We start from the raw sequence: 24,284 nt of genomic DNA, 5'->3' as shown, positions 1-24,284 counted from the left end.
GTCAGAACAGTAGGCAAAATTAAGAGGTGAAATAGAAAAAATTATTAGGGTGAGGCACATGGGCTACTAACAGCTTACTACACAACATACACTTAGTATTACTTTCTTAACTACAGTACACATACCTCCCTGGCATATTACATCATTAATGCAGCAGCATACAAGACATTTTTGGACTCTGACTTTGATTACAAAGTTTGATGACAAAATTTGCCCACGGAGGACCGCCACGCCACCTTCCTTTTCAAGTGAGCACAGCACAACAAGGTGAGTCCAAACATTTCTTGTATGCTGCTGCATTAATGATGTAATATGCCAGGGAGGTATGTATACTGTAGTTAAGAAAGTTCTCTGGATTTATGGTGCTTTTAAGACATCTGGGAACTCAGGAGAAAAAGGTTGAATCATGATGATGTCAGTGATTTTCAGGTTGTAGCTTTAGAAAGAGGCCTGAGTTCCGAATTTACAATTCCGAGTTGGATGAAAGTTCAAAAACGTATTTTCCCAGCCATCCCATCTGGTTTGGGCTTAGTGGGACTATCATTTATTTTTCAACAGGACAATGACCCATCACACCTCCAGGCTGTGTACGGGCTATTTGACCAAGAAGGAATGTGATGGAGTGCTGCATCAGATGACATGGCCTCCACAATCACCCGACCTCAACCAAATTGAGATGGTTTGGGATGCGTAGGACCGCAGAGTGAAGGAAAAGCAGCCAAAAAGTGCTCAGCATATGTGGGAACTCCTTCAAGACTGTTGGAAAAGGATTCCAGGTGAAGCTGGTTGAGAGAATGCCAAGAGTGTGCAAAGCTGTCATCAAGGCAAAGGGTGGCTATTTGAAGAATCTGAAATATACAATCTATATTGATTATTTTAACACTTTTTTGGTTACTACATGATTCCATATGTGTTATTACATAGTGTTGATGTCTTCACTATTATTCTACAATGTAGAAAATAGTAAAAACAAAGAAAAACCCTTGAATGAGTTGGTGTTCTAAAACTTTTGACCGGTAGTGTATTTCTTTTTTTTTTTACTTAAAATGTGGGGCTCAAACCCATCTGCCCTAAATGACGGGTTGCATGCATGGCTCCAGTAGAATGTCCTTGGCCATTTACATCGCTGTTAGATGAAAATCTAATCTTCAAAACAGAAACTTTTCAGGAAATCAAAAAAACTGCCATATTTTCCCATGAACGAATATACAATTATAAAACTTCAGAAGCTATTTCAAATAGGCTTTGGTCCCAGAGTCATGAAATGTTCAGAGTAGGCTACATTTGAGGGGAGTTAGCCAACTGCTTTCAATAGCCTATCCCTTCATGTAAAAAATGAAAATAGGCAAAAATTGAGTAACATGGCTTTCATCCAACAGCGACGGGATGAACTAAAAGCCCTTTGCGGATTCCCTGTGTGTGTGTGTGTGTATGTGTGCGCGCGCGCGCATGACAGTACACATCACTGACAACACGGAGATGGTTATAATGTATGACATCATAGCAAGGACACAGTCAAGCTTTCATCAACACACTCCTCTTGTGTCCTTAGGTAAACCACTTGATTTGAACCGTGGTTGTCTGCGCAGTCAGTGCGCCACAAGACTGTTAGTCCGCTGAGCTAAAGCCAAACCATTAGGCTATTCATCAGTGTACCGAACCATCTCTTCTACACGTGTGTGTGTGTGTGTATCGTTTCGTTGGCCAGAGAGACTGTCTGATTGACCATATTGGGTGTGGTATCTTGCACACACAAACACACATACACAATCCCTTATCCGGCGCAGAGGGCAAGCGGCGCGGCTGACGCGTTTTGCGCATTTCCTGAAGCTCGCGCTCACACTGGGAAACCGCTGCTAGCTGGAGAAACGGGTGAACGCGCACAGGGAGAGATATAGGGAGAGAAAGAGAGAGAGAGAGGAAAACGACAGACAGATTGGGGGGGACCGATAGCCGGTCACTGGTTAGCTCTTTAAACCGTGGGACCCACCGGATAAGCAGACAGACATCCCGGGAAAGAGAACCAGTGCTGTTCAAGACAGATTCTGTCGGAGCTGTTTACTGAGTTCGAGCTGCTTACAGCCGGCACGAGACACCGTGGAGGGATCGCGGATGTCTAGGTCTCCTCCCCCGCCCTGAGCCCGGGACAGCAGCTGCTCTACCGGGTACAGTCTCTGATCAGATGATCAGGACCGGAGCCGTTCTCTGTGATTCATGATCGGGCTTCTCTCCTTTCCCCCCACCACCGAGACCTATTCTATAGCGTCGTTATTCGTTATTTCTGCTAACGACAACCCTCGCTATCTCTGCCATCTGCACGGGACGGACTGTAAACAAACAGAGTGCACGGTCTGTCGTCTGGTCCGACCTGGTTTGGCGCAAGCAGGCTCGGTACCTGACTGTGGGGTGTGTCCTATAGACTCTATTAAGGGCGAAGAGGGGTGTTTTTACCCATGTTTACGTTTTAACATGACCGTGTGTGTGAGACAGTGTGTGTAGGCTATGTGTGTGTATCTGTGACAGTGTGTTGTAAATGTCTGACTGAATGGATTCTGGGATGTAGGATTACCTATCTAATATGGTGACTAGTTAGAAAGAACAGACTTACAGACAGACGGACCATCTGCACACACATACACACCAACATGCCAGTGTTCAGTGGGGTGTTGAAGGTGCGTGTGTGTGAGGCGGTGGATTTGAAGCCCACTCCCTGGGCACTCCGCCATGCAGGGGGGAAGAACTCATCCTCATTCCTCCTGGACCCCTACCTCACCCTCAACCTGGACCAGACCCACCTGGGACAGACCTGCACCAAGAACAGAAGCAACTCACCTGCATGGAACCAGGTACTGTACCGGATCCACTTCTCCAGGGCAGCGCAGCATTGGTGGCACACTTTTGCTTCAGCCCAACACAAACACCTGTACTAATCATGTGCTTCAGTTTAGGGCTAGCCTAAAGGTTACAGAGGCAGACTAATGGGCAGAAGGTGGCTGGTGTAAATCTGGCCAACAAAAGTGTGCAGTTGGATATAGATTGACAAAAATTATATTATATTATTCTGTTCTATTTTTTTTGTAGGACTTTACAGCCCAGATGACTGACGGACGGAAATTGGAGATGTCAGTGTTCCATGATGCACCAATCGGATATGACGACTTTGTGGCTAACTGCACCATACAGCTGGAGGACATTCTGCAGAACGGCAGCACACACTACCAGGCCTGGGTAGGAAGACGTGTGTGTGTGTGTGTGTGTGTGTGTGTGTGTGTGTGTGTGTGTGTGTGTGTGTGTGTGTGTGTGTGTGTGTGTGTGTGTGTGTGTGTGTGTGTGTGTGTGTGAGAGAGAATCATGCTTGCATGATGAGTATCCTTGCCTGAAACATTAAGACATGCATTAGCTCCCCAAGCTAATGCATAGGCGTTTAGCTCAGCAGGCTAACACAGTTTGTGGCACACAGGCTAAATTAATTTTGTTACATTTGTGTCTGTCCATACTTGTGTGTGACGTGTAGAGATTGAGGGGGCCTGCTGAGGACTGGGCTGATGAGTATGTAGAGTGCCTTCAGAAAGTATTCATACTCCTGATTTATTACACATTTTGTTGTGTTACAGCCGGATTTCAAAATGGATTGAAACTGACTGCACACAAAATCCCATATTGACAAAGTGAAAAGCTGTTTTTAGAAATGTGTGTAAATGTATTGAAAATGAAATACACCAATATAGTATGTCATTACATAAGTATTCACACCCCAGAGTCAATACCTGTTAGAATTACCATTGGCTGTGATTACAGCTGTGAGTCTTTCTGGGTAAGTCTCTAAGAGCTTTGCACACCTGTATTGTACAATATTTGCACATTTTATTATTTTTTTAATTCTTCAAGCTCTGTCAAGTTGGTTGTTGATCTGTGCTAGACAGCCATTTTCAAGTCTTGCCATAGATTTTCAAGCTGATTAAAATCAAAACTGTAACTAGGCCATTCAGGAACATTCAATGTCGTCTTCGTAAGCATCTCCAGAGTATTTGGCCTTGTGTTTTAGGTTATTGTCCTGCTGAAAGGTGAATTAATCTCCCAGTGTCTGGTGGAAAGCAGACTGAACCAGGTTTTCCTCTAGGATTTTGCCTGTGCTTAGCTCCGTTTCTTTATAACCCCCAAAACTCCTGAGTCCTTGCCGATGACAAGCATACCCATAACATGATGCAGTCACCACCATGCTTGAAAATATATAGAGTGGTACTCAGTCAGGTGTATTCAGGACATTTTTTGCAGTTTTACTTTAGTGCATGTTTTGTCATTTTTATTCCGTAACGGCTTCCTTCTTTTCACTTTGTCATTTAGGTTAGTATTGTGGATTAACTACAATGTTGTTGATCTATCCTCAGTTCTTTCCTATCAAAGCCATTAAACTCTGTAAAAGTCACAATTGGCCTCATGTTGAAATATCTGAGCGGTTTCCTTCCTCTCCAGCAACTGAGTTAGGAAGGGCACCTGTATCTTTGTAGTGACTGGGTGTGATCATCCATGTAGTGACCATCCAAGGTGTAATCAATACCTTCACCAAGGGATATTCAATGTCTGCTTTTTTACATTTTACCCATCTAGCAATAGATACCCTTCTTTGCAAGTCATTGGAAAACTTCCCTGGTCTTTGTGGTTGAATCTCTGTTTGAAATTCACTTCTCGACTGAGGAACCTTAAAGATAATTGTATGTGCTGGGTACAGAGATGAGGTAGTCATTCAAAAATCATGTTAAACACTATTATTGCACACAGAGTGAGTCCATGCAACTTATTATATGACTTGTTAAGCACATTTTTACTCCTGAAGTTATTTAGGCTTGCCATAACAAAGGGGTTGAATACTTATTGACTCAAGACACTTCAGCTTTTCATTTTGAATACATTTCTAAACATGTCTAAAAACATAATTCCATTATGGGGTATTGTGTGTTGGCCAGTGACACAACATCTAAATTTAATCAATTTGAAATTCAGGCTGTAATACAATAAAATGTGGAAAAAGGGTGTGAATACTTTCTGAAGGCACTGCAACACACACACACACACACACACACACACACACACACACACACACACACACACACACACACACACACACACACACACCCCAGGGCTTCCTGTCCTGCTCTGTCAACCAGTATGAGGTCAGAGTGTACAGATCAATGGATCACTCCGATGATCGATCAGTTTTTATTGATGAGCCAGCCAAGTCAATACTCTCTCTCTGTACTGCTACAGCTAGTTACCCTCTCCCCTCCTCTCCTGTCTCTGTGGTGACATCACTGACTGTGGCCTCCTGGGTAATAACTGGATGGTTGCCGGGCAGTGACATCACTGGCTACGCCCCTCAGTGACCCTCTGTAGAAGTAGGGCAGACTGGGCTTAAGATGCCCTTGTAAACACACACACACACACAAATGGGCCAGTGCATTCACAAGCACAAAGGCACTGGAAAAGAAACCTGATCAACAATACAATGTGTGTGTGTGTATCTAGTGTGTGTGTATCTAGTGTGTGTCATATATGGCCTTAGTGAAAGGGAAGCAATAGGGTGAAATTTGAGAACTCTCTTTCTGTGTGAGTTGACGTGTGTGTATATAAGTGTGTGTGTGTGTGTGTGCTGAAAATGCTGAAATCTCAATTCTGAGAATTTTTCTTTGATGTTGGAGACAAAACTCTCCTGAGAGAGGGAAAGGATAGATCTTTATTCAGACATTTTAATTGATCTATTTAACAATGTATCAACATTTCTGTTACCATTATTATTACAAATGTACCCACTAATTAATTGCCCTATTATATCTCGAGATGTACTAGTCATCAGTAACAATGCATGTCATTTTAATGTGATGTTATTGAGATTTCACTGTGATTTAAAAAAAGTGATTTTATTAATAAATAGCATTTGAAACTACCTTACTTTGGAAATGTTTACCTATCCATGTCATGGCAATAAAGCATATTGAATTTGAGATAAAGGGAGGGAGAGAAAGGGAGGGAGAGAGAGAAGTGACTGGAGGGAGAAGAAGAGGGACAGAGAGATGATGACAGGAAGGGGTGCAGACACAGTGGAAGTGTAATGTGAGGTGTGTGTGTGTGTGTGTGTGTGTGTGTGTGTGTGTGTGTGTGTGTGTGTGTGTGTGTGTGTGTGTGTGTGTGTGTGTGTGTCAGGTAGTGAGAACTCAGATGTGTATTTAATGCTGGCCTCAGTCTCCAACCTACTTTAGGTTCCCTAGACACCAGACACTTACAGATCACACTCAATGATACAGTGGGTGTGTGTGTGGCTAGGGCTGTATCCCTGCATCCTAATTGGCTAACCGGATTAATGAGGTGAACTAATTTTTCCATGTCCATGGCGACAGTAAAGTACTTAAAGTCTCAGCCAGGCAATGTCTCTGAGTGTGTGATTCTAACTTAGCCATCTTGTTGTATGTGTGTGTGTGTTTATATTAGATTTATATTAGGTCTACATATGTATTGCTCTGTGTGTCTGTGTATGGTGGCAGATCTGCTGTATGACAGGCAGAGTGTTGCGTAAGAGGATCTACGGCTGTCCAGAGCTTAACCAAGGATTTAACCCCCATCCCTCTCTAAATCTCTATCCCTCTCTATCACTCTCTCTGTCTATCCGCAGCTCTCTCTCTCTCTCTCCATTTGGAAAATGTAAAATACTTGTGAGGCCAGCTGCCATTGACGCTATGAAGGGTGGCAGGTAGCCTAGGTTACAGAAGCAGGTTCAAATCCTGGTGTGGGTAATAAAACATGTGAGAATTAACTGACAACACTTACCTGGCTCCAGGAGCTATAGGTGCTCCTCTCAATAATATGGGTTTGAATGTCTGGATGTTGGAAATACATTTCCGTCATAACAGGTGGACTATACTACTATTCTATGATGTCATTGGTGTGTGTGTGTGTGTGTGTGTGTGTACAGTGTGTTGTACATCAAAACAGACTCTTTCTCTCTCCAGGTTGATTTAGAACCAGAGGGGAAGGTCTATGTGATTATCGATCTGTCAGGATCTTCTACTGAAGGTAAAACTACTCTACCCACAACCCTCTGCTTCACCCACAGCCTGTTCTACCCATAGAGAGTGAGGTCAGACACTAGCCCTAGGGCTATTGTTGCAAGGCCAGTCAGCAGAGCTGTGTGTGTGTGTGTGTGTGTCTCTCTCTCTCAATCGATTCTCACCCCTTTGTCCTACACCCCGTCTCACACAAGCTCTGACTCTCTCTCTCTCTCTCTCTCTCTCGATCTCCCTCAACATGTCAGTGACTAGATCAATATGATATTGCAGTCTGATGACTGACTGGTAATTTAGATGTTGTGGCGTTTAATCATTGGTTAATTTTTTACAGCTGCTTCCCTGACCCCATCTCACACCTGAACTTCCTCCCAGTTCAGCTAGCTAATTTATGCTAATATATGCTTATTATTCATTTGTACTATATTTGTATATAAGGACGGGCAAGAACTGGAGAGTCAAAAAGAATAACAGCGAGAGAGAGAGAGAGCGAGGGGAGAAAGAGATAGGGTGGGTGAGGAGAGAAAGAGGAGGTATTTTTAGGAGTTATTCTCTCTGCAATCTGTTCTGTGCTGCTCAGGGGCCTTCTCTCGTCCCCTCCCTTCCCCTCCCTCCATCATCTCTCTTTCTTCTGCTGCGTATCCTCCTATAATTCTTCTACCTTTACTTCACCATCCGCTCCTCTTCACTCCCTTTACCCTGGTTGTTGAGCTTTTCTATACTTTTCCCCCCTACACTCCTCTCTCACGTTTCCTTATTTGAGATCCTCTGTGATTGTGTGTGCTTGTGTGTGTGTGTGTGTTGTGATTGGTCAGTAAGTGTTCTGTGAGTTCATAGTACACCCGTCTCCACGGCAATCACTCACACCTGCCTAACCCCGCCCCTCTGTGTGGTGTGTGTGAACAGATGGATGATGTATTATGTAAAACACACTGATCTCAGTAATGGCCTGTTTAGCTGCTCCACTTTCTCGTTTTCTCTCTCAAACACACGCACACATACACACACACACACACACACACACACACACACACACACACACACACACACACACACACACACACACCTGCACGCACGCATGCACACATACACACACACCTGCACGCACGCATGCACGCACACATACACACACACCTGCACGCACGCACGCACACATACACACACACATACACACACACATACACGCACACAACAATGCACGCACAAATGCACGCACACACACACACACACATACATACTGTACACACACAGTAACCACCTCTGCAAGACAACCTAGAGAGAGAGAGAGAGAGCGACAGAGAGAGTAGGAGGAGTGGAGGTGGTTCTCTTGTCTCATAAGGCTAATTCGGTCCTAGGGACACAGAGAGAGGGAGAGATGGATGGAGGTAAAACGATGGGACTGGAAGAGAAGAAAATGTAAATATCTTCATATTCTGTCCTTTGTTGTAGTGCCCACACAGAAAGACACAAAGAGAGGTAGAGGAGGACGGAGAAAGAGAGGGAGAAAGATACTGTACTTTTAGAAACGATCTCGTGTGCCCAATCCACAATCGGACGCTAGCCCCTACCCCTACCCCAACCTCCCTTAGGCACTGGTGGAGATCTTACAGGATAAGTAATATGGTGCATGGGGTGATTTGGGATTTGGACCCCTCTTTAATGATGCCTGTCTGTTTGTTAGCCTCGGCAGCCAATGAGAATGAGGAGCGTGTGTTCCGAGAGCGGATTGGTCCTCGGCGGCGGCAGGGGGCCGTCCGGAGGCGTGTTCACCAGGTTAACGGGCACAAGTTCATGGCCACGTATCTACGGCAACCGACCTACTGCTCACACTGCCGAGACTTCATCTGGTGAGAAACACACACACACACACACACACACACACACACACACACACACACACACACACACACACACACACACACACACACACACACACACACACACACACACACACACACACACACACACACACACCAGCATCAGCCCTCTGTTCCATCCTAGAGCTTCCTCTGCTGGTGAGACCCAGATAAAGCAGCTCAGAAATCAGCCCCAGTAATTATCATAGAATAAACTACATGACCATAAGCATGTGGACATGCTATAACAGCCTCTACTCTTCTGGGAAGGATTTCCATTAGATGTTGGAACATTGCTATGGGTACTTGCTTCCATTCAGCCACAAGAGAATTAGTGAGGTTGGGCAATTAGGCCTGGCTCGCATTCGGCGTTCCAATTCATCCCAAGGGTGTTTTATGGGGTTGAGGTCAGGGCTCTGTGCAGGCCAGTCAAGTTCTTCCACACCGATCGCTACAAACCATTTCTGTATAGAGCTCGCTTTGTGCACGGAGGCATTGTCATGCTGAAACAGGAAAGGGCCTTCCCTAAACCACTGCCACAAAGTTCGAAGCACAGAATCGTCTAGAATGTCATTGTATGCTGTAGCACTAATTTGAAGGCGTGTCCATATACTTTTGGCGATGTAGTGTATTTACATTTTAGTCACTTAGCAGACGCTCTTATCCAGAGCTACTTTCAGGAGCAATTAGGGTTAAGTGACTTGCTAAAGTGCACATCGGCAGATTTTTCACCTAGTCGTCTCAGGAATTCAAACCAGCTACCTTTCGGTTACTGGCCCAATGCTCTTAACCGCTAGGCTACCTGCCGCCAATATCCCTGTTTTCTCTACAAAATGCTGACTTTCTCTGTTTCTCACCCTCTCTCTTTGATTTGACAGGGGAGTACTCGGAAAGCAGGGTTACCAATGTCAGGGTGAGTTGTCTGTGTCCGTCTTTCTGTCTGGGTTCTTGAATTATTATGATGGTTCTAGTGATACCTGAACATTCTAGAATGAATCGAGACATTTTTGAGTTGTCTTTCTGTTGTATTCACATCGTGTGTTCAGTGTCCACTTAAGTGTGCAATTGTGTGTTTATTGCAGTGTGCACATGTGTGGTCCACAAGCGCTGCCATGAGCACATCATCACCAAGTGTGCCGGGATGAAGAAGCAGGAGGACACACCAGAGGAGGTATTGTGGACTGTTATTGGTCAACATGGCCACCGTAGAGTTATCATGATGTATTTTGGTTTGGAAACACAAATGCCAAATTCTGTCTATTATAAACTATAGGCCTATATTCCTCTGTGCGCTGGGCATAACTGTGTGTCGAGAGATGCTCCTATATACTAGGTGTAGATTCCTATCTCAGCTCCTAACTCTCCCACCCTCCTTCTCTTTCTCCCTCCTTCCCTCCCTCCTTCACTCCTCCCTCTCTCCAGGTTGGTGCCCAGAGGTTTAGTGTCAACATGCCTCATAAGTTCAGCAACCACAACTACAAGGCCCCTACCTTCTGTGACCACTGTGGATCTCTACTATGGGGACTAATGAGGCAGGGCCTGCAATGCAAGGGTATGGCACCTGTGTGTGTGTGTGTGTGTGTGTGTGTGTGTGTGTGTGTGTGTGTGTGTGTGTGGTAGTATGCAAGGTGGGTGTTCATTGTCAACAGACGGTGTGAATATAATGTAGGTCCTAACTATGACGTGTGTGTGTGTGTGTAGTGTGTAAGATGAATGTCCACAAGAGGTGTGAGGCCAACGTAGCTCCCAACTGCGGGGTGGATGCCAAAGGCATCGCCAAAGTCCTGGCTGAAATGGGAGTCACCCCTGACAAGATCTCCACTACCGCACAGCGCAGGAAAAAGGTATACACACACACTGACGATGGCAATGATGACAATGGCAATGTTGACGATAACCTTCTCTTTCCCCACTCTCTTTAGTTACCCCCAGGGTTAGACTCCCAGTCACCTTCAGAACTCTCAGACGAGCTTCCCCTCACCTCACCCTCACAGCAAGGTAATACACAAACACACACGCTCACACACACACACATGGACAGAAACATACTCGAATACACAGAGTTGTCTGACTTCCTTTATGTGTGCGTGTGCAGAGCTGTCCGAGTTGGAGCGGCTACAACCGGGGACGTCGCTAGAGGTGCAAGGTTCTCCCTCCTCCTCCACATGCTCCTACGCCTCCTCTACCTCACGGGAGAACGGAGCAGTGAGGAGGACTCTCAAAGACTTCAGTTTCATTAAGGTCCTGGGGAAAGGAAGCTTTGGAAAGGTGAGGAGGAGAAGGAGGGAGGAGCATAGGTCTGGCGGTCATGACATTTTGTCAGCCGGTAACTGTCATGCAAATAACTGCCGGTCACACGGTTAATTGACCGTTAATTAACATAAACACATTTAGCATCTCCGGGCATGGCCTACAAGCCACTGATGCAGACCTTTTGAACATCCACATTTTCTAAAAGTGTAATAAATCCATTTAATATAGCCTACACCAGAGATGGGCAACTCCACTTTTCCCCCATCCCTAGCAGACACCGCCGATTAAACTAATTGCATTCTAATCTGAAGATCATAATTAGTTGATTATTGGAGTCAGGTGTGTTAGCTGGGGCCAGGGCAAAAGGTGTGACACAAATCAGGCCCCCCGAGGACGGGAGTTGCCCATCCCTGTCCTACACCATCGCAATAAATCCGTCATTTATTTTAGGCAGGTCTAAAGAAAACATGATGTGAAGAAAATGTAGCCTATTTCAGAAGAACAAAATAGCGTATTCTGAGTCGTTCTTATGTTTGGCCCTGATCTGGCTATGCTATATGGCTACGGGCTACACTAGTTTATTTAGCATTTCATTTCCATGGCATTATTTTAATTATTTTATAGTAAGAACAATACAATTGAACATAGCTGAATAAAATAGAAAGGATATTTTTCTCAGGGAGTGCGCACATGCGGCTATTCTGTGTGAATCGGTTAACAAAGAAACAGGTCCTCCTATATGCTTCATTTAGAGTTATTTATGCAACTTTACTTGTGATACAAACGTTGGGCTATATGTTTCGATTTCTAATACATTCTAATGCTGCATGATGCTACTCTAATGATGATTTGAAAAAAGTCGCATGAAAGGTTTTTCAGGCTGCATACCGCCCCAATGCTTTTTTGGTTGCTACATGATTCCATATGTGTTATTTCGTAGTTTTGATGTTTTCACTATTATTCTACAATGTAGAAAATAGTAAAAATAAAGAAAAACCCTTGAATGAGTAGGTGTGTCAAAACCTTTGACTGGTACTGTAATTACAAATAGTTTGTAGACTGCAAATTGACCGCAAGAAGCCCAAACAAATATGTTCCCTAAATCATAATCATTTTCAACCTTTCTTACATTTGTATACGGTCACGTCTCTCTATTATGCTTAGGAATACTTGGGAACAGATTTCTTAAATTAAAATCGCTTGGAGCTGATTTCCAAGTGTTATTATTTTTTTTTGCACAGAAAACTTGTGGGGCCAAATAAAACCACCCGCGGGCTGCCAGTTGGGGAACCCTGCACTAGGCTCTCTGTAGACTATGGGCTCTCCAACCCTGTTCCTAGGCCTTTAGGTTACACTTGGAGTTATTTGGCCACTTGAGTTGTGATACAAACCTTATCAAAACATATAGCCCTATAGGTCGCGCTGTTTCTGGCCTTAGACTGCACACGCTGGGCATCATTCACATGTGATAATATTCTCACCCACTATTCTCAATTTAATCTTGTCTTTACATATAATATATGTGTGAAATTATACTGAACAAAAATACAAACGCAACATGTAAAGTGTCGGTCCCATGTTTCATGAGCTGAATTCAAAGATCCCAGAAATGTTTCATAAGCACAAAAAGCTTATTTCTCTCAAATTTTGTGCCCAAATTTGTTTACATTGCTGTTAGTGAGCATTTCTCCTTTGCCAAGATAATCCATCCACCTGACAGGTGTGGCATATCAAGAAGCTGATTAAACAGCAGGATCATTACACAGATGCACCTTGTGCTGGGGACAACACAATGCCAATTTACTGACGGAGAAAAATACATGTCATCCGTATGCACTTGAATAGCTTTTCCCACATCCCATTTTCATGCCATCAAGGTAGGCCACTGTTGTAAAGCAAAGCAACGTGCTTAATATTAGGACAGTTGAGAAATTAATATAGTAGGCCTAGCTTATAGAAAGCTGATGGGATCCTCCTCTTTTTAGTGGAGGCCATCAAAACTCTGTTTTGCCACACAATTACATAGCATAGCCTATAGAAATGTTGCACAACGTGCTTATAGGAATATTAATTGAATTCCATCAAGCAGCTATGAGGAGCTGGCTCTCGCTGGCCAACAGCTGATCCTATTCCGCTCAAACTCTGAAGTGTTTGATGTGGTTTTTGATTGTATTTGCATTGATGTCAGTGTGATTAGAGGGACAATGGAGCGCTGAGTACCAGGCCATTAGCGTCTGGCCGTTAGCGAGTTCGGTAGGCTACTAATGACCATCAGCGGCATCAGAGTGCAGTTTTGGAGAACCCTAGTTCCCGTGACTCAACTGGCCACTGTAACAGCCCAAGGAGGAGGGAAAGAGGAGGAAGGGACGGAGAATGGACATGGGGATGGAACTGATGTTTAAGGGTTGTGAGATGGTGTAAAGTCTCTTTTTCTCTCTCGCTCCCCCCTCCCTCTCGCTTTCTCCCCTCTCGCCCCTCCCCTCTCTCTCTTTCCCCCCCTCCCTCTCGCTCTCTCCCCTCTCGCCCCTCCCCTCTCTCTCTCCCCCCCTCCCTCTCGCTCTCTCCCCTCTCGCCCCTCCCCTCTCCCCCACCCCTCTGCAGGTGATGTTAGCAGAGCTGAAAGGCAGTGAGGAGGTGTTTGCCGTGAAGGTGTTGAAGAAGGATGTGATCCAGCAGGATGACGATGTGGACTGCACCCTGACAGAGAAGCGCATCCTGGCCCTGGCACGCACACACCCCTACCTCTGCCAGCTCTACTGCTGCTTCCAGACCCGGGTACACACTACACACACACACGCACACATGTACACACACACACATATACACTCACACCCCAACCCTCTCCCTACTTCTCCAGGACCGTCTGTTCTTCGTGATGGAGTACGTGAACGGAGGAGACCTGATGTTTCAGATCCAACGCTCCAGGAAGTTTGACGAGGCTCGCTCTCGCTTCTACGCTGCTGAAGTCACCTCCGCACTCATGTTCCTGCACCGCAACGGGGTCATTTACAGGTAACGTCTGACCTTTAACCCCTGACCTTGAACCACAGCCCACACGTGCCGGCACAACATGAGAATTATATCGTGGCAACTGCTGTTGTTGTACCAGTGTTACGTTTTTTGTTGTTGGTGGCAACCATGTCCTCTCTCTCCCCCTCTCTCAGGGATCTGAAGTTGGATAACATATTGTTGGATGCAGAGGGACACTGTAAGCTGGCAGACTTTGGCATGTGTAAGGAGGGCATCATCAATGGAGTCACCACCACCACATTCTGTGGCACGCCTGACTACATAGCCCCTGAGGTGAGCTGAGCCAGTGTTACACACATTTCTGTCCCCTACGGTGTTTTTAGTTCCTCAGATGTTAAATATAACGATGATTGTGTGTGTGTGTGTGTGTGTGTAGATCCTGCAGGAGTTGGAGTACGGTCCATCAGTGGACTGGTGGGCTCTGGGAGTGTTGATGTATGAGATGTTGGCTGGCCAGCCTCCGTTTGAAGCAGACAACGAAGACGACCTGTTTGAGTCTATCCTCCATGACGATGTCCTCTACCCCGTCTGGCTCAGCAAGGAGGCTGTATCCATCCTCAGAGCTGTACGCACCATCCCTCCATCATTATACACCTTTGTCTATCTCGTCCCTCCATCCATCCCTCTTACATCTGTGTGAACGGATATCTCCCTTTCTGTTTTTCTGTCTTTCTCTAACCTCTTTGTGTCTGTACTGATCTCTCTCTCACTGTGTGTGTGTGCGTGCAGTTTATGACAAAGGCTCCAGCCCAGAGGTTAGGGTGTGTGTTGTCTCAGGGCTGCGACGAGGCCATTAAGAAACACTCATTCTTCAAAGACATCGACTGGGCCCTGCTGGAGCAGAGACGACTCAAACCCCCCTTCAAACCACGCATTGTAAGTCACAAACACACGCACAAGCACACACACAAACACGTGTCTCCTGGTTGACTCCGCCTTCTCACTCTCTCTCTCTTCTTCTCTCTGTGTAGAAGACGAGGCGTGATGTGAATAACTTTGACGAGGACTTCACCAGAGAAGACCCAGTGTTAACTCCCACAGACGAGGCTGTTATCAGACAGATCAACCAGGAGGACTTTAAAGGCTTCTCTTTCTGTGCAGAGATACAGACATGAGAACTCTACGGTTTACGTGTGTGTATAAAGCCTGTGTTGATTGGTTACAAAGTGTTGTGTCTGTAGAGAAGTCTGAAGCATGGACCGGTGCTACTGGTTACTATTATTATTACTGTCCACTGTAGTGAGAAAAACTATACCTGGGGTCAAGTACATCTGTCAAATACATTCGTAAAATACCTGTGTTGTGCTTTATTTGGTTTGTCTGGTACAAAGGAACCAATAGAATAGTCCCAAAATTGCAAACTCCAATGTGAAAGAAATGCACCGCCTGAACCTGATTATATATATTTTATCGGTGTTTTTATTTCTTGGCTGGATATGTATTTGATTGGTTAATATTGTTTTGTTTGTACAGTTTGTTTCATTTGTGTCCCACTGGTGTCCCACTGGTTCATTTCATCTACTTTCACCCAATCAGAGACGAGTAGTCCTCAATGTAATACAGACTACCTCACTCTCACACTCCGTGTGTGTGCGTGTGTGCGTGTGTGTGTGTATATGTCTCTCTCTCTATATATTTGTGTACGGTGTGTGTGCGTTTGTGACTTTCGTTCCCATAGTACCCCCCCTACTCCCAGAAGCCATTTCTCTCAGCCAAAACCACTTTTAGTTCCTGCTGCTTTTCTACAGATATTTCCGTTTTATGTTCTGTTTTGTAAACTGTCAACAGTAGCTAGTGGAGGGAATCGCACCCTTCCCTATATAGTGCACTACTTTATGTACGCGCACAGACGCGCACACACACACATCCACACACACTCTAAGAATAATTGTGTATAGTGTACAGTGTTAAATAAAGAGGTGGTTCAATTAGCAGGCCTGTTAGAGGCGATGTAGTGATGCTATGTGCACCCCGGGGTAAAATTGTTCCTGGTCACACTATTTCACTGTGCCAAATGTAGTGTAACAGCAGGAGGGGTGTCGGTTTGTCTGTCTGCTTATAATAAATACTCAACTGTCAACATGAAACTACCTCTCTCCCACTCTCTCTAACTGAGCTGTGTGTGTGTGTTTAAAGGTGCTGCACAGTGGTAATAAACTCCACATAAAATAATTTCTGAGTAACAATAACGTCCCTTACACTGAGTGTACAAAAAGGGATACTAGCTTAACTAATACGGCAGAAGGTAGAGCTGTTCAGCTCTGCGGGCATGTGAGGACATGAAAAAGACACCCATGATTCAACAAAACATGGTAGAGTCTGGGGAAATGACCGTTTTTAGCAACGAACATCAAACCACTGACAGACAGCTCCCTGTTTTCCTCTGCAGCACGCCACCAAGCCCATCATACAGGAAAATGTTTCACTGACTGGTACACTGGCACAAAATGACATTTGCATGAGACAGAAAACAAAGAGACGACTAATAGAGAGCGAGAGGGTGAGAGAGACAGCGAGGGAGAGGGAGATGTAGTGATGCAAAGTAAAGGAGTGATGGACATTTCAGAAGCTAGACCGAGAAATCGTTGTTCCATTTCTGCAGAGAACCCGTGTGGATAGATACACAATGTTCAGTTCAACACGTTTTGAACATGTCAGTGTCTGAAGTGTAACTTACAGTGCTCTACGATGGCGACACCTGCTCCTGTCCCCGAGCTGCCACTGGCTACTCTGAAGGAGCTGGTTGGACATTTCACTGGTACCTGACTCAGAACGGACCAGATGGCTTTCATCTCATCCCCGAGGGCCATCTGGAGAACGCCGACAGGCAAGACACCGGGGATACCATGGTGAACTCCCACGGCCACGATGGAGCTATGACGATCTCCCTGGAAATCGTGAAGATGAATCAGAAGTGAATGGCAGATCACCAAGGTGGGTATACCATGTTCTTTCACTCCTGCACTGCTTAGTATTGCCTGAGAAAAGAAATATGCTGGAAAAAATCTGTGTAGGAGTTGAGAAAAAAACCTCTTCTCTTCCGCTCTCTCTGTAAAGGCTGAGATTGACGGAGCAGCTGCCTCAATTCCGGTTCCCGCCTCTCCTGTCTACCTCACCTGTACATCTCAGACTGGCGGCCATGTTGTGGCCCCTTCACACCCCGGCTGCTATATTGATGGTCCAATTCACTTCAACATCAGAGTCAACTCCATAGACGGTAAGCTCCCTTGCGTTAAGTATTTCAACTCATTTATCTTGTTCTTTCCTCTCTCTACCTCTCTGTTTCTCTTCTCGTCACCTGCCCGTCTCCCCATGTTTCAACCTGTTCCTGTAAAGAGTGAGGACAACGGTAAGACAGATAGAATGGGGTGTTTGGCAGTCTTACTGTAGCTCTGTATAGAGAAGGGTGTTCGGCAGTGGTAAGAATAGGGAAACGCTTTGGAAATGAAGTTGATTTTGGTATTTTACCAGATGAGCGAATCGAGAGGTGCCAACTTTTATATTATTATTATTTAAAAATATTTATTTTAACCCATCAGGGAGGACACGTATCTTTAAAAATTTTTTTTTACAGCTTTCTGCTACATCTACATACACTTTACATACACATTTTACATACATGGAGAGGTGCCAACTAAAACTCAAACTCAATCTGAAAAGGAGGTTCTACCGTGTGTTTGAAGCCTGTTTTGCATGTTATCTTGGCATTAATACCTGTCACATCTCCATTTGCAAACAATGTCAGAAAAAAATCATTGAGTTAATAAAGCTGCATACTAACATGGTCTCTTTTTGATTTTTTTTTAGTAAGGCAGCTCCAAAATGCAGGTGTTTCAGCCTAGCTCGTTGCTTTCTGTTGTTGTGGGGCAGCCAGCGGGAAATACGGAGCGTAGGGGTTGGTAATGTTCCCTAGTTGCGCTGTGATTGGCACTGTGTTCTGTCACTCATGGGGACACTACGTCACCGCAAAATCTACGGGGAGAGCTCGAAAATTCAAGCCCCTTAGGTGCTGCCATAGATTTACATTAGAAGTGTCCATCCAAGGCTCAAGGTCATTGGCTACAGATAAAATGATGTCAAATCACATTATATCTACCGTAGCTTTGATTGGACTGATCATGTCAAAATCATACTTTCAGAATCTTAGTGTCATAAGGAGTAGACCAAGATGCAGCGTGGTATGTTTCCATCCTTTATTTCAGAATAGAAAACTTCAAAGAACAAAAATAACAAAACGAACAAACGAAACGTGAAGCTAGAACAATGCTCACAGGCAACTATACATAGACAAGATCCCACAAAGCACAATGGGAAAATGGCTACCAAAATATGATCCCCAATCAGAGACAACGATACAGCTGCCTCTGATTGGGAACCATACTAGGCCAACATAGACATATAATTACCTAGATAACCCACCCTTAAATCACACCCCGACCTAACGAACATAGAGAATAAAAGCTCTCTAAGGTCAGGGCGTGACAGTACCCCCCCCAAAGGTGCGGACTCCGGCCACAAAACCTGACTCAATAGGGGAGGGTCCGGGTGGGCATATTGTCGCTGGATGCTCCGGACCGCGGACCGTCTCAGGAGGTTCCGGACCGCGGACCGTCTCAGGAGGTTCCGGACCGCGGACCGTCTCAGGAGGTTCCGGACCGCGGACCGTCTCAGGAGGTTCCGGACCGCGGACCGTCTCAGGAGGTTCCGGACCGCGGACCGTCTCAGGAGGTTCCGGACCGCGGACCGTCTTCGGGGGTTCCGGACTGTGAAACGTCACCGGAAGCTCTGGACTGGGACCTGTCGCCGGAAGCTCCTGACTGGGACCTGTCGCCGGAAGCTCTGGACTGGGACCTGTCGCCGGAAGCTCTGGACTGGGAACTGTCGCCGGAAGCTCTGGACTGGGAACTGTCGCCAGAAGCTCTGGACTGTGGAGGCGCACTGGAGGCCTGATGCGTGGGACCGGTACAGGTGGCACCGGGCTGATGACACGCACCTCAGGGCGAGTGCGGGGAGGAGGCACAGGACGTACTGGACTGTGGAGGCGCACTTGAGGCCTGATGCGTGGGACCGGTACAGGTGGCACCGGTCTGATGACACGCGAGTGCGGGGAGGAGGCACAGGACGCACTGGGCTGTGAAGACGCACTGGAGACGCAGTACGTATGGCCGGCGCAGGATATACTGGGCCGTGGAGGCGCACTGGAGGTCTGGAGCGTAGAGCTGGCACAACGCGTCCTGGCTGGATGCTCACTTTAGCCCAGCAAGTGTGGGGCGCTGGCACAGGACGCACTGGGCTGTGAAGGCGCACTGGCGACACAGTGCGTAGAGCCGGCGCAGGATATCCTGAACCGAGGCGGCGTACTGGAGACTAGGAGCGCTGAGCCGCCACAACCCGTCCTGGCTGGATGCTCACTTTCGCACGGCAAGTGCGATGAGCTGGCACAGAACGCACAGGGCTGTGGATGCGCACTGGAGACACATTGCATATCTCCGCAAAACATGGTGCCTGACTGGTCCCACGCTCCTCATGGCGACTGTCTTGCTCTAGACACCAAAACATCCACTCCAAGTCATCACTCCCCTCAACTATCTCACAATACTCCTCGCTCAGTCTATCCCAATATTCCTCTTCGCTCTCAGACTCGCCCCTCGGCTTCGCCGACCAACCCGGGGGCTGCCTCTCGGGCTTCCGTCGTGGTCGTGGACTTCGGAGTCGCCGTTGATCCTCCTGCTTCTGCTTCCATGGAAGGCTTTCGTCTCCTGCCATTATCTCTTCCCATGTCCAGGATGTCTTCTCCTCCTGGCCACGCTGCTTGGTTCGTTTGTGGTGGGATCTTCTGTCACGATCGTTATAAGGAGTAGACCAAGATGCAGTGTGGTATGTTTCCATCCTTTATTTCGGAATAGAAAACTTCAAAGAACAAAAACAACAAAATGAACAAACGAAACGTGAAGCTAAAATAATGCTCACAGGCAACTATACATAGACAAGATCCCACAAAGCACAATGGGAAAATGGCTACCTAAATATGATCCCCAATCAGAGGCAACGATAAACAGCTGCCTCTGATTGGGAACCATACTAGGCCAACATAGACAGACATATATTTCACCTAGATAACCCACCCTTAAATCCCACCCCGACCTAACCAACATAGAGAATAAAAGCTCTCTATGGTCAGGGCGTGACACTTAGTTAGAAAGCTAGACAAGCAGTCATCATCATGAATCAATTCAACAATCTACTGGCAAATCCTTTTCAATCTTTGTCAGATGAAGAGAAATTATAGATAGAACGTATCGGTGCTCATCGGCCATTGGACATAAACATTACACAACAAGTTGGAAATTGCAAATTCAACAATGAGTGGTTTGGAAGGAATCAGCGTTGCAAAGCAATCACTAGCCTGCTATTCAGTGGAGAGGGTGTGTGGTCCAAGTCTGTGTTTAAGGGACTCTTTCCAAGCTTAAAAGGATAAACATTCACATGCAACAGAAACATGGGCCAGAAAAGGTTGGATACATTGGCCATGCTGTCAATCCAGCACGACTTTAGCTGTGTTCAAAACAACTGGAAACTCTGAAATCTCAGACTTCAGTGAGTTCAAGACAACTGGGAACCAGGAAGAAAACGAGCTCCGACTGGGAAAGTACATTTTGAATGGTCATCCAACTCGGAATTCCAAATCGGGAACTCAGGCCTCTTTTAAGAGCTCCGATCTGAAGATCACTTACGTCATGATTCAACTTTTCTTTTTTTTTTTGAGTTCCCAGTTGTCTTAAAAGCACCATAAATCCAGACAATGCCAGACTTTGATGCCCAAATTTGCCTACAAGAAGGACTGCCGTATTCCTTTCTTAGCTACAGTATACATATCTCCCTGGCATATTACATCATTTATGCAGCAGCATACAAAACATTTTTGTTCAAGGAAGGTGGGTCCAAAAATGTATTGTATGCTGCTGCATAAATCATGTAATATGCCAGGGAGATATGTATACTGTAGCTAAGAAAGTAATACTAAATGTATGTTGTGTAGTAAGATGTTAGTAGCCCATGTGCCTCACCCTCATAACTTAGCCTACTGTTCTGACTTGGTGGTGCAAATGTAGCCTATAGCCTGTTTTAGAGAAATGTCATAATTTAATATTGTAAGAGCTTTCACTGGCTGCTCATATGCCCACTTTATTTATCCTACGGTTCTGACTTGGTGTACAGGGAGAATACTGTAAGAATGGCCAATGTTCTGAATTGTGTTGCTGTACATTTCAAAAGTGCTGAACAAATAGTTATATTGACTACATCTATCTTAGCTCGCTCATTAATGTCTTAATCAAAATTACGGATTGCCTCTTATCCGCTCATCGTGCCCTTATGCCATAGTTAGTACATCTCAATTGTCAGTAGAAGCCTCATTTGTTTAAGCAAGTCAGCCATACCAGCTACGTTTAAAAAAAAAAGGCCTAATGAATTGTTTCACTGCCAGACAAGGCTCCGCTGATAGCCAGGTGTAGCGGTGGTAAGGATTCACTCCATGGTGCTGAAAAGAAAGCTCTGCTGTTGGGACAGCTTTATGTGGGCCCTAACAGTTTGTGGGAACCGTTTGTCACCGTTACAGTGCAATTCATGTATTGATTAGTGTTATGTTGTGTAGTGGCTTTGCTAGCATGCATCAAACCATGTTTTGGGGAATTTGCCCCAACAAGATGTACATGCAAAAATCGCCACTGGTCTACACAGACGTACAAAGCTCAATAATGAACATGAGGTGAGACAGCATCCAGGAGACCAGCAACACCAATCAAATGCAATGACATCTTTCAACCTTCACCTGGACAAGATCAACCTATCAGAACTGTTCTGACAAAAGGGAGTTGCTGGCATCGGGTTAAACGTCTCAGTGCAGAAGTTTATTCTGGACTGGGCTGAAGGAAAAGCCAATCAAGATCTACAGTTGATATTTCCTCTTTTCGAGAGCTGAATTTGATGAGCAAGAAAAAATTGAGTTTTATAGAGCTTCTCTACTGATTTTTAAGGAAACAAAAGAATCAGAAATATCAAACTACAAGAAGTATCAGGTTTTATTTGTGTTCGATGGCCTGGATGAGTGTCGACTTCCACAACAGTGACGTATTGTTTGATAGAACCGAGTCAACCTCAGTGGACGTACTGCTAACAAACCTCACCAAGGGGAATCTGCTTCCCTCTGCTCAACTTTGGATAACCTCCCGACTTGCAGCAGACAATCAGATCCCTCCCTGAGTGTGTTGACCAGATGACAGAGGTAAGAGGGTTCAATGACCCACAAAAGGAGGAGTACTTCAGGAAGAGAATCAGTGATGAGATCCTGGTCAGCAGAATTATCACACACATAAAGACATCAAGAAGCCTCTACATCATGTGCCACATACCTGTATTCTGTTGGATCGCAGCCACCGTTCTGGAGAAAAATCTGGTAAAAGCAGAGAGTGGAGAGACGCCCAAGACCCTGACACAGATGTACTCACATTTCCTGGTATTTCAAGAGAAAGACATGAGTCATATGCTTCACAGAAGAGGAAACCTTGGCCCTGACTCGATGAGAAAGAGCATCAAGTCCCTGGGAAAACTGGCTTTCCAACAGCTGGAGAAAGGCAACCTGATCTTCTATGAGGAAGACGTGAAAGAGTGTGGCATAAATGTCAGGGAGGCGTCTGTGTACTCAGGAGTGTGCACTGAGATCTTCAGTGAGGAACCGACCCTGTGCCAGGGAAATGTTTTCTGCTTTGTCCATCTCAGTATTCAGGAGTTTATGGCTGCTCTGTATGCGTTTCTCACATTCTTCAGTGACAATGTGAATCTATTAGCCAAACAGCAATCCTTTTTTAAACATTTTCCATTCAGAGATTCATCTTCAACCAGCTTTTACAAAGCAGCAGTGGAAAAGGCCATACAGAGTGAGTGGACACCTGGACCCGTTCCTCCGATTCCTTCTGGGCCTCTCACTGGAGTCCAATCAGATTCTCCTACGAGACTTGCTAACTCAGAGGATAAGCGGATCACAGATCAACAAGGAAACAGTCAAGCACATCAAAGATCATTTCAAGGAGAATCCCTCTCCAGAAAGATGCATCAATCTATTCCACTGTCTGAATGAACTACATGACCATTCTCTAGTGGAGGAGATCCAAAGCCACCTGAGCTAAGGAAGTCTATCTAGAGCCAAACTGTCACCTGCACAGTGGTCAGCACTGGTCTTTGTGTTGCTGACTTCAGAAGAGGAGCTGGGTGAGTTTAACCTAAAGAAGTACTCCAGATCAGAGGAGGGTCTTCTGAGGCTGCTGCCGGTAATCAAAGCCTCCAGAACAGCCCTGTGAGTACAAAATCAACAGCAATACCTCAGATCACATCAACAGACACTGCACACGCTCTTCTCACTCTTTCGGTTTAGTCAGGTTAAGAGTTGAGTTTATCCATTATATTTCTTAGGCTGAATAGACGCAAACTCACAGAGAGATGCTGTGAAGCATTGGCCTCAGCTCTTAGTACAAACTCCTCACACCAGAGAGAGCTGGACATGACTTACAATGACCTGTAGGATTCAGGGGTGAAGCTGCTCTCTTCTGGACTGGCAAGTCCACACTGTAAACTGTAAACACTGGGCAGTCCAGACAGTAAACTGTAAACACTGGGCGGTCCAGACTGTAAACACTGGGCAGTCCAGACTGTAAACACTGGGCGGTCCAGACAGTAAACTGTAAACACTGGGAAGTCCAGACAGTAAACTGTAAACACTGGGCGGTCCAGACTGTAAACTGTAAACACTGGGCAGTCCAGACTGTAAACTGTAAACACTGGGCAGTCCAGACTGTAAACTGTAAACACTGGGCGGTCCAGACAGTAAACTGTAAACACTGGGCGGTCCAGACTGTAAACTGTAAACACTGGGCGGTCCAGACTGTAAACTGTAAACACTGGGCAGTCCAGACAGTAAACTGTAAACACTGGGCGGTCCAGACAGTAAACTGGAGATAGTAAGGTGAGTGTTTTATAAACAGTCTGGTTATACTGGTAAAAAACAAGTATATAAATTTAATATTTGCTTATCACC

At 45.6% G+C, this 24,284-nt stretch overlaps 1 protein-coding gene and 1 pseudogene across 1 annotated transcript; both read left to right on the top strand.

Moving 5' to 3' along the window:
* The first annotated feature begins 1,764 nt into the window (after window positions 1–1,764).
* On the top strand, window positions 1,765–16,275 carry LOC139580869 (protein kinase C epsilon type-like). The gene is made up of 16 exons (XM_071409957.1): window positions 1,765–2,846; window positions 3,082–3,228; window positions 7,002–7,065; window positions 8,737–8,902; window positions 9,790–9,824; window positions 9,994–10,082; window positions 10,334–10,463; window positions 10,613–10,755; window positions 10,834–10,909; window positions 11,007–11,179; window positions 13,766–13,939; window positions 14,022–14,176; window positions 14,329–14,467; window positions 14,571–14,759; window positions 14,924–15,070; window positions 15,166–16,275. Exons 1-16 carry the CDS (start codon window positions 2,646–2,648, stop codon window positions 15,307–15,309), a joined length of 2,172 nt encoding a protein of 723 aa, XP_071266058.1. The 5' UTR covers window positions 1,765–2,645; the 3' UTR covers window positions 15,310–16,275.
* A 5,682-nt stretch (window positions 16,276–21,957) lies between these two features.
* On the top strand, window positions 21,958–23,804 carry LOC139581870 (NLR family CARD domain-containing protein 3-like; annotated as a pseudogene).
* The last annotated feature ends 480 nt before the right edge of the window (window positions 23,805–24,284 follow it).

The sequence above is a fragment of the Salvelinus alpinus genome, chromosome 7 (assembly GCF_045679555.1).
Source record: "Salvelinus alpinus chromosome 7, SLU_Salpinus.1, whole genome shotgun sequence".
NCBI classification, from domain to species: domain Eukaryota; kingdom Metazoa; phylum Chordata; class Actinopteri; order Salmoniformes; family Salmonidae; genus Salvelinus; species Salvelinus alpinus.
Note: the sequence above shows the minus strand (reverse complement) of the source record. Positions and strands in the feature narration are given on the sequence as shown.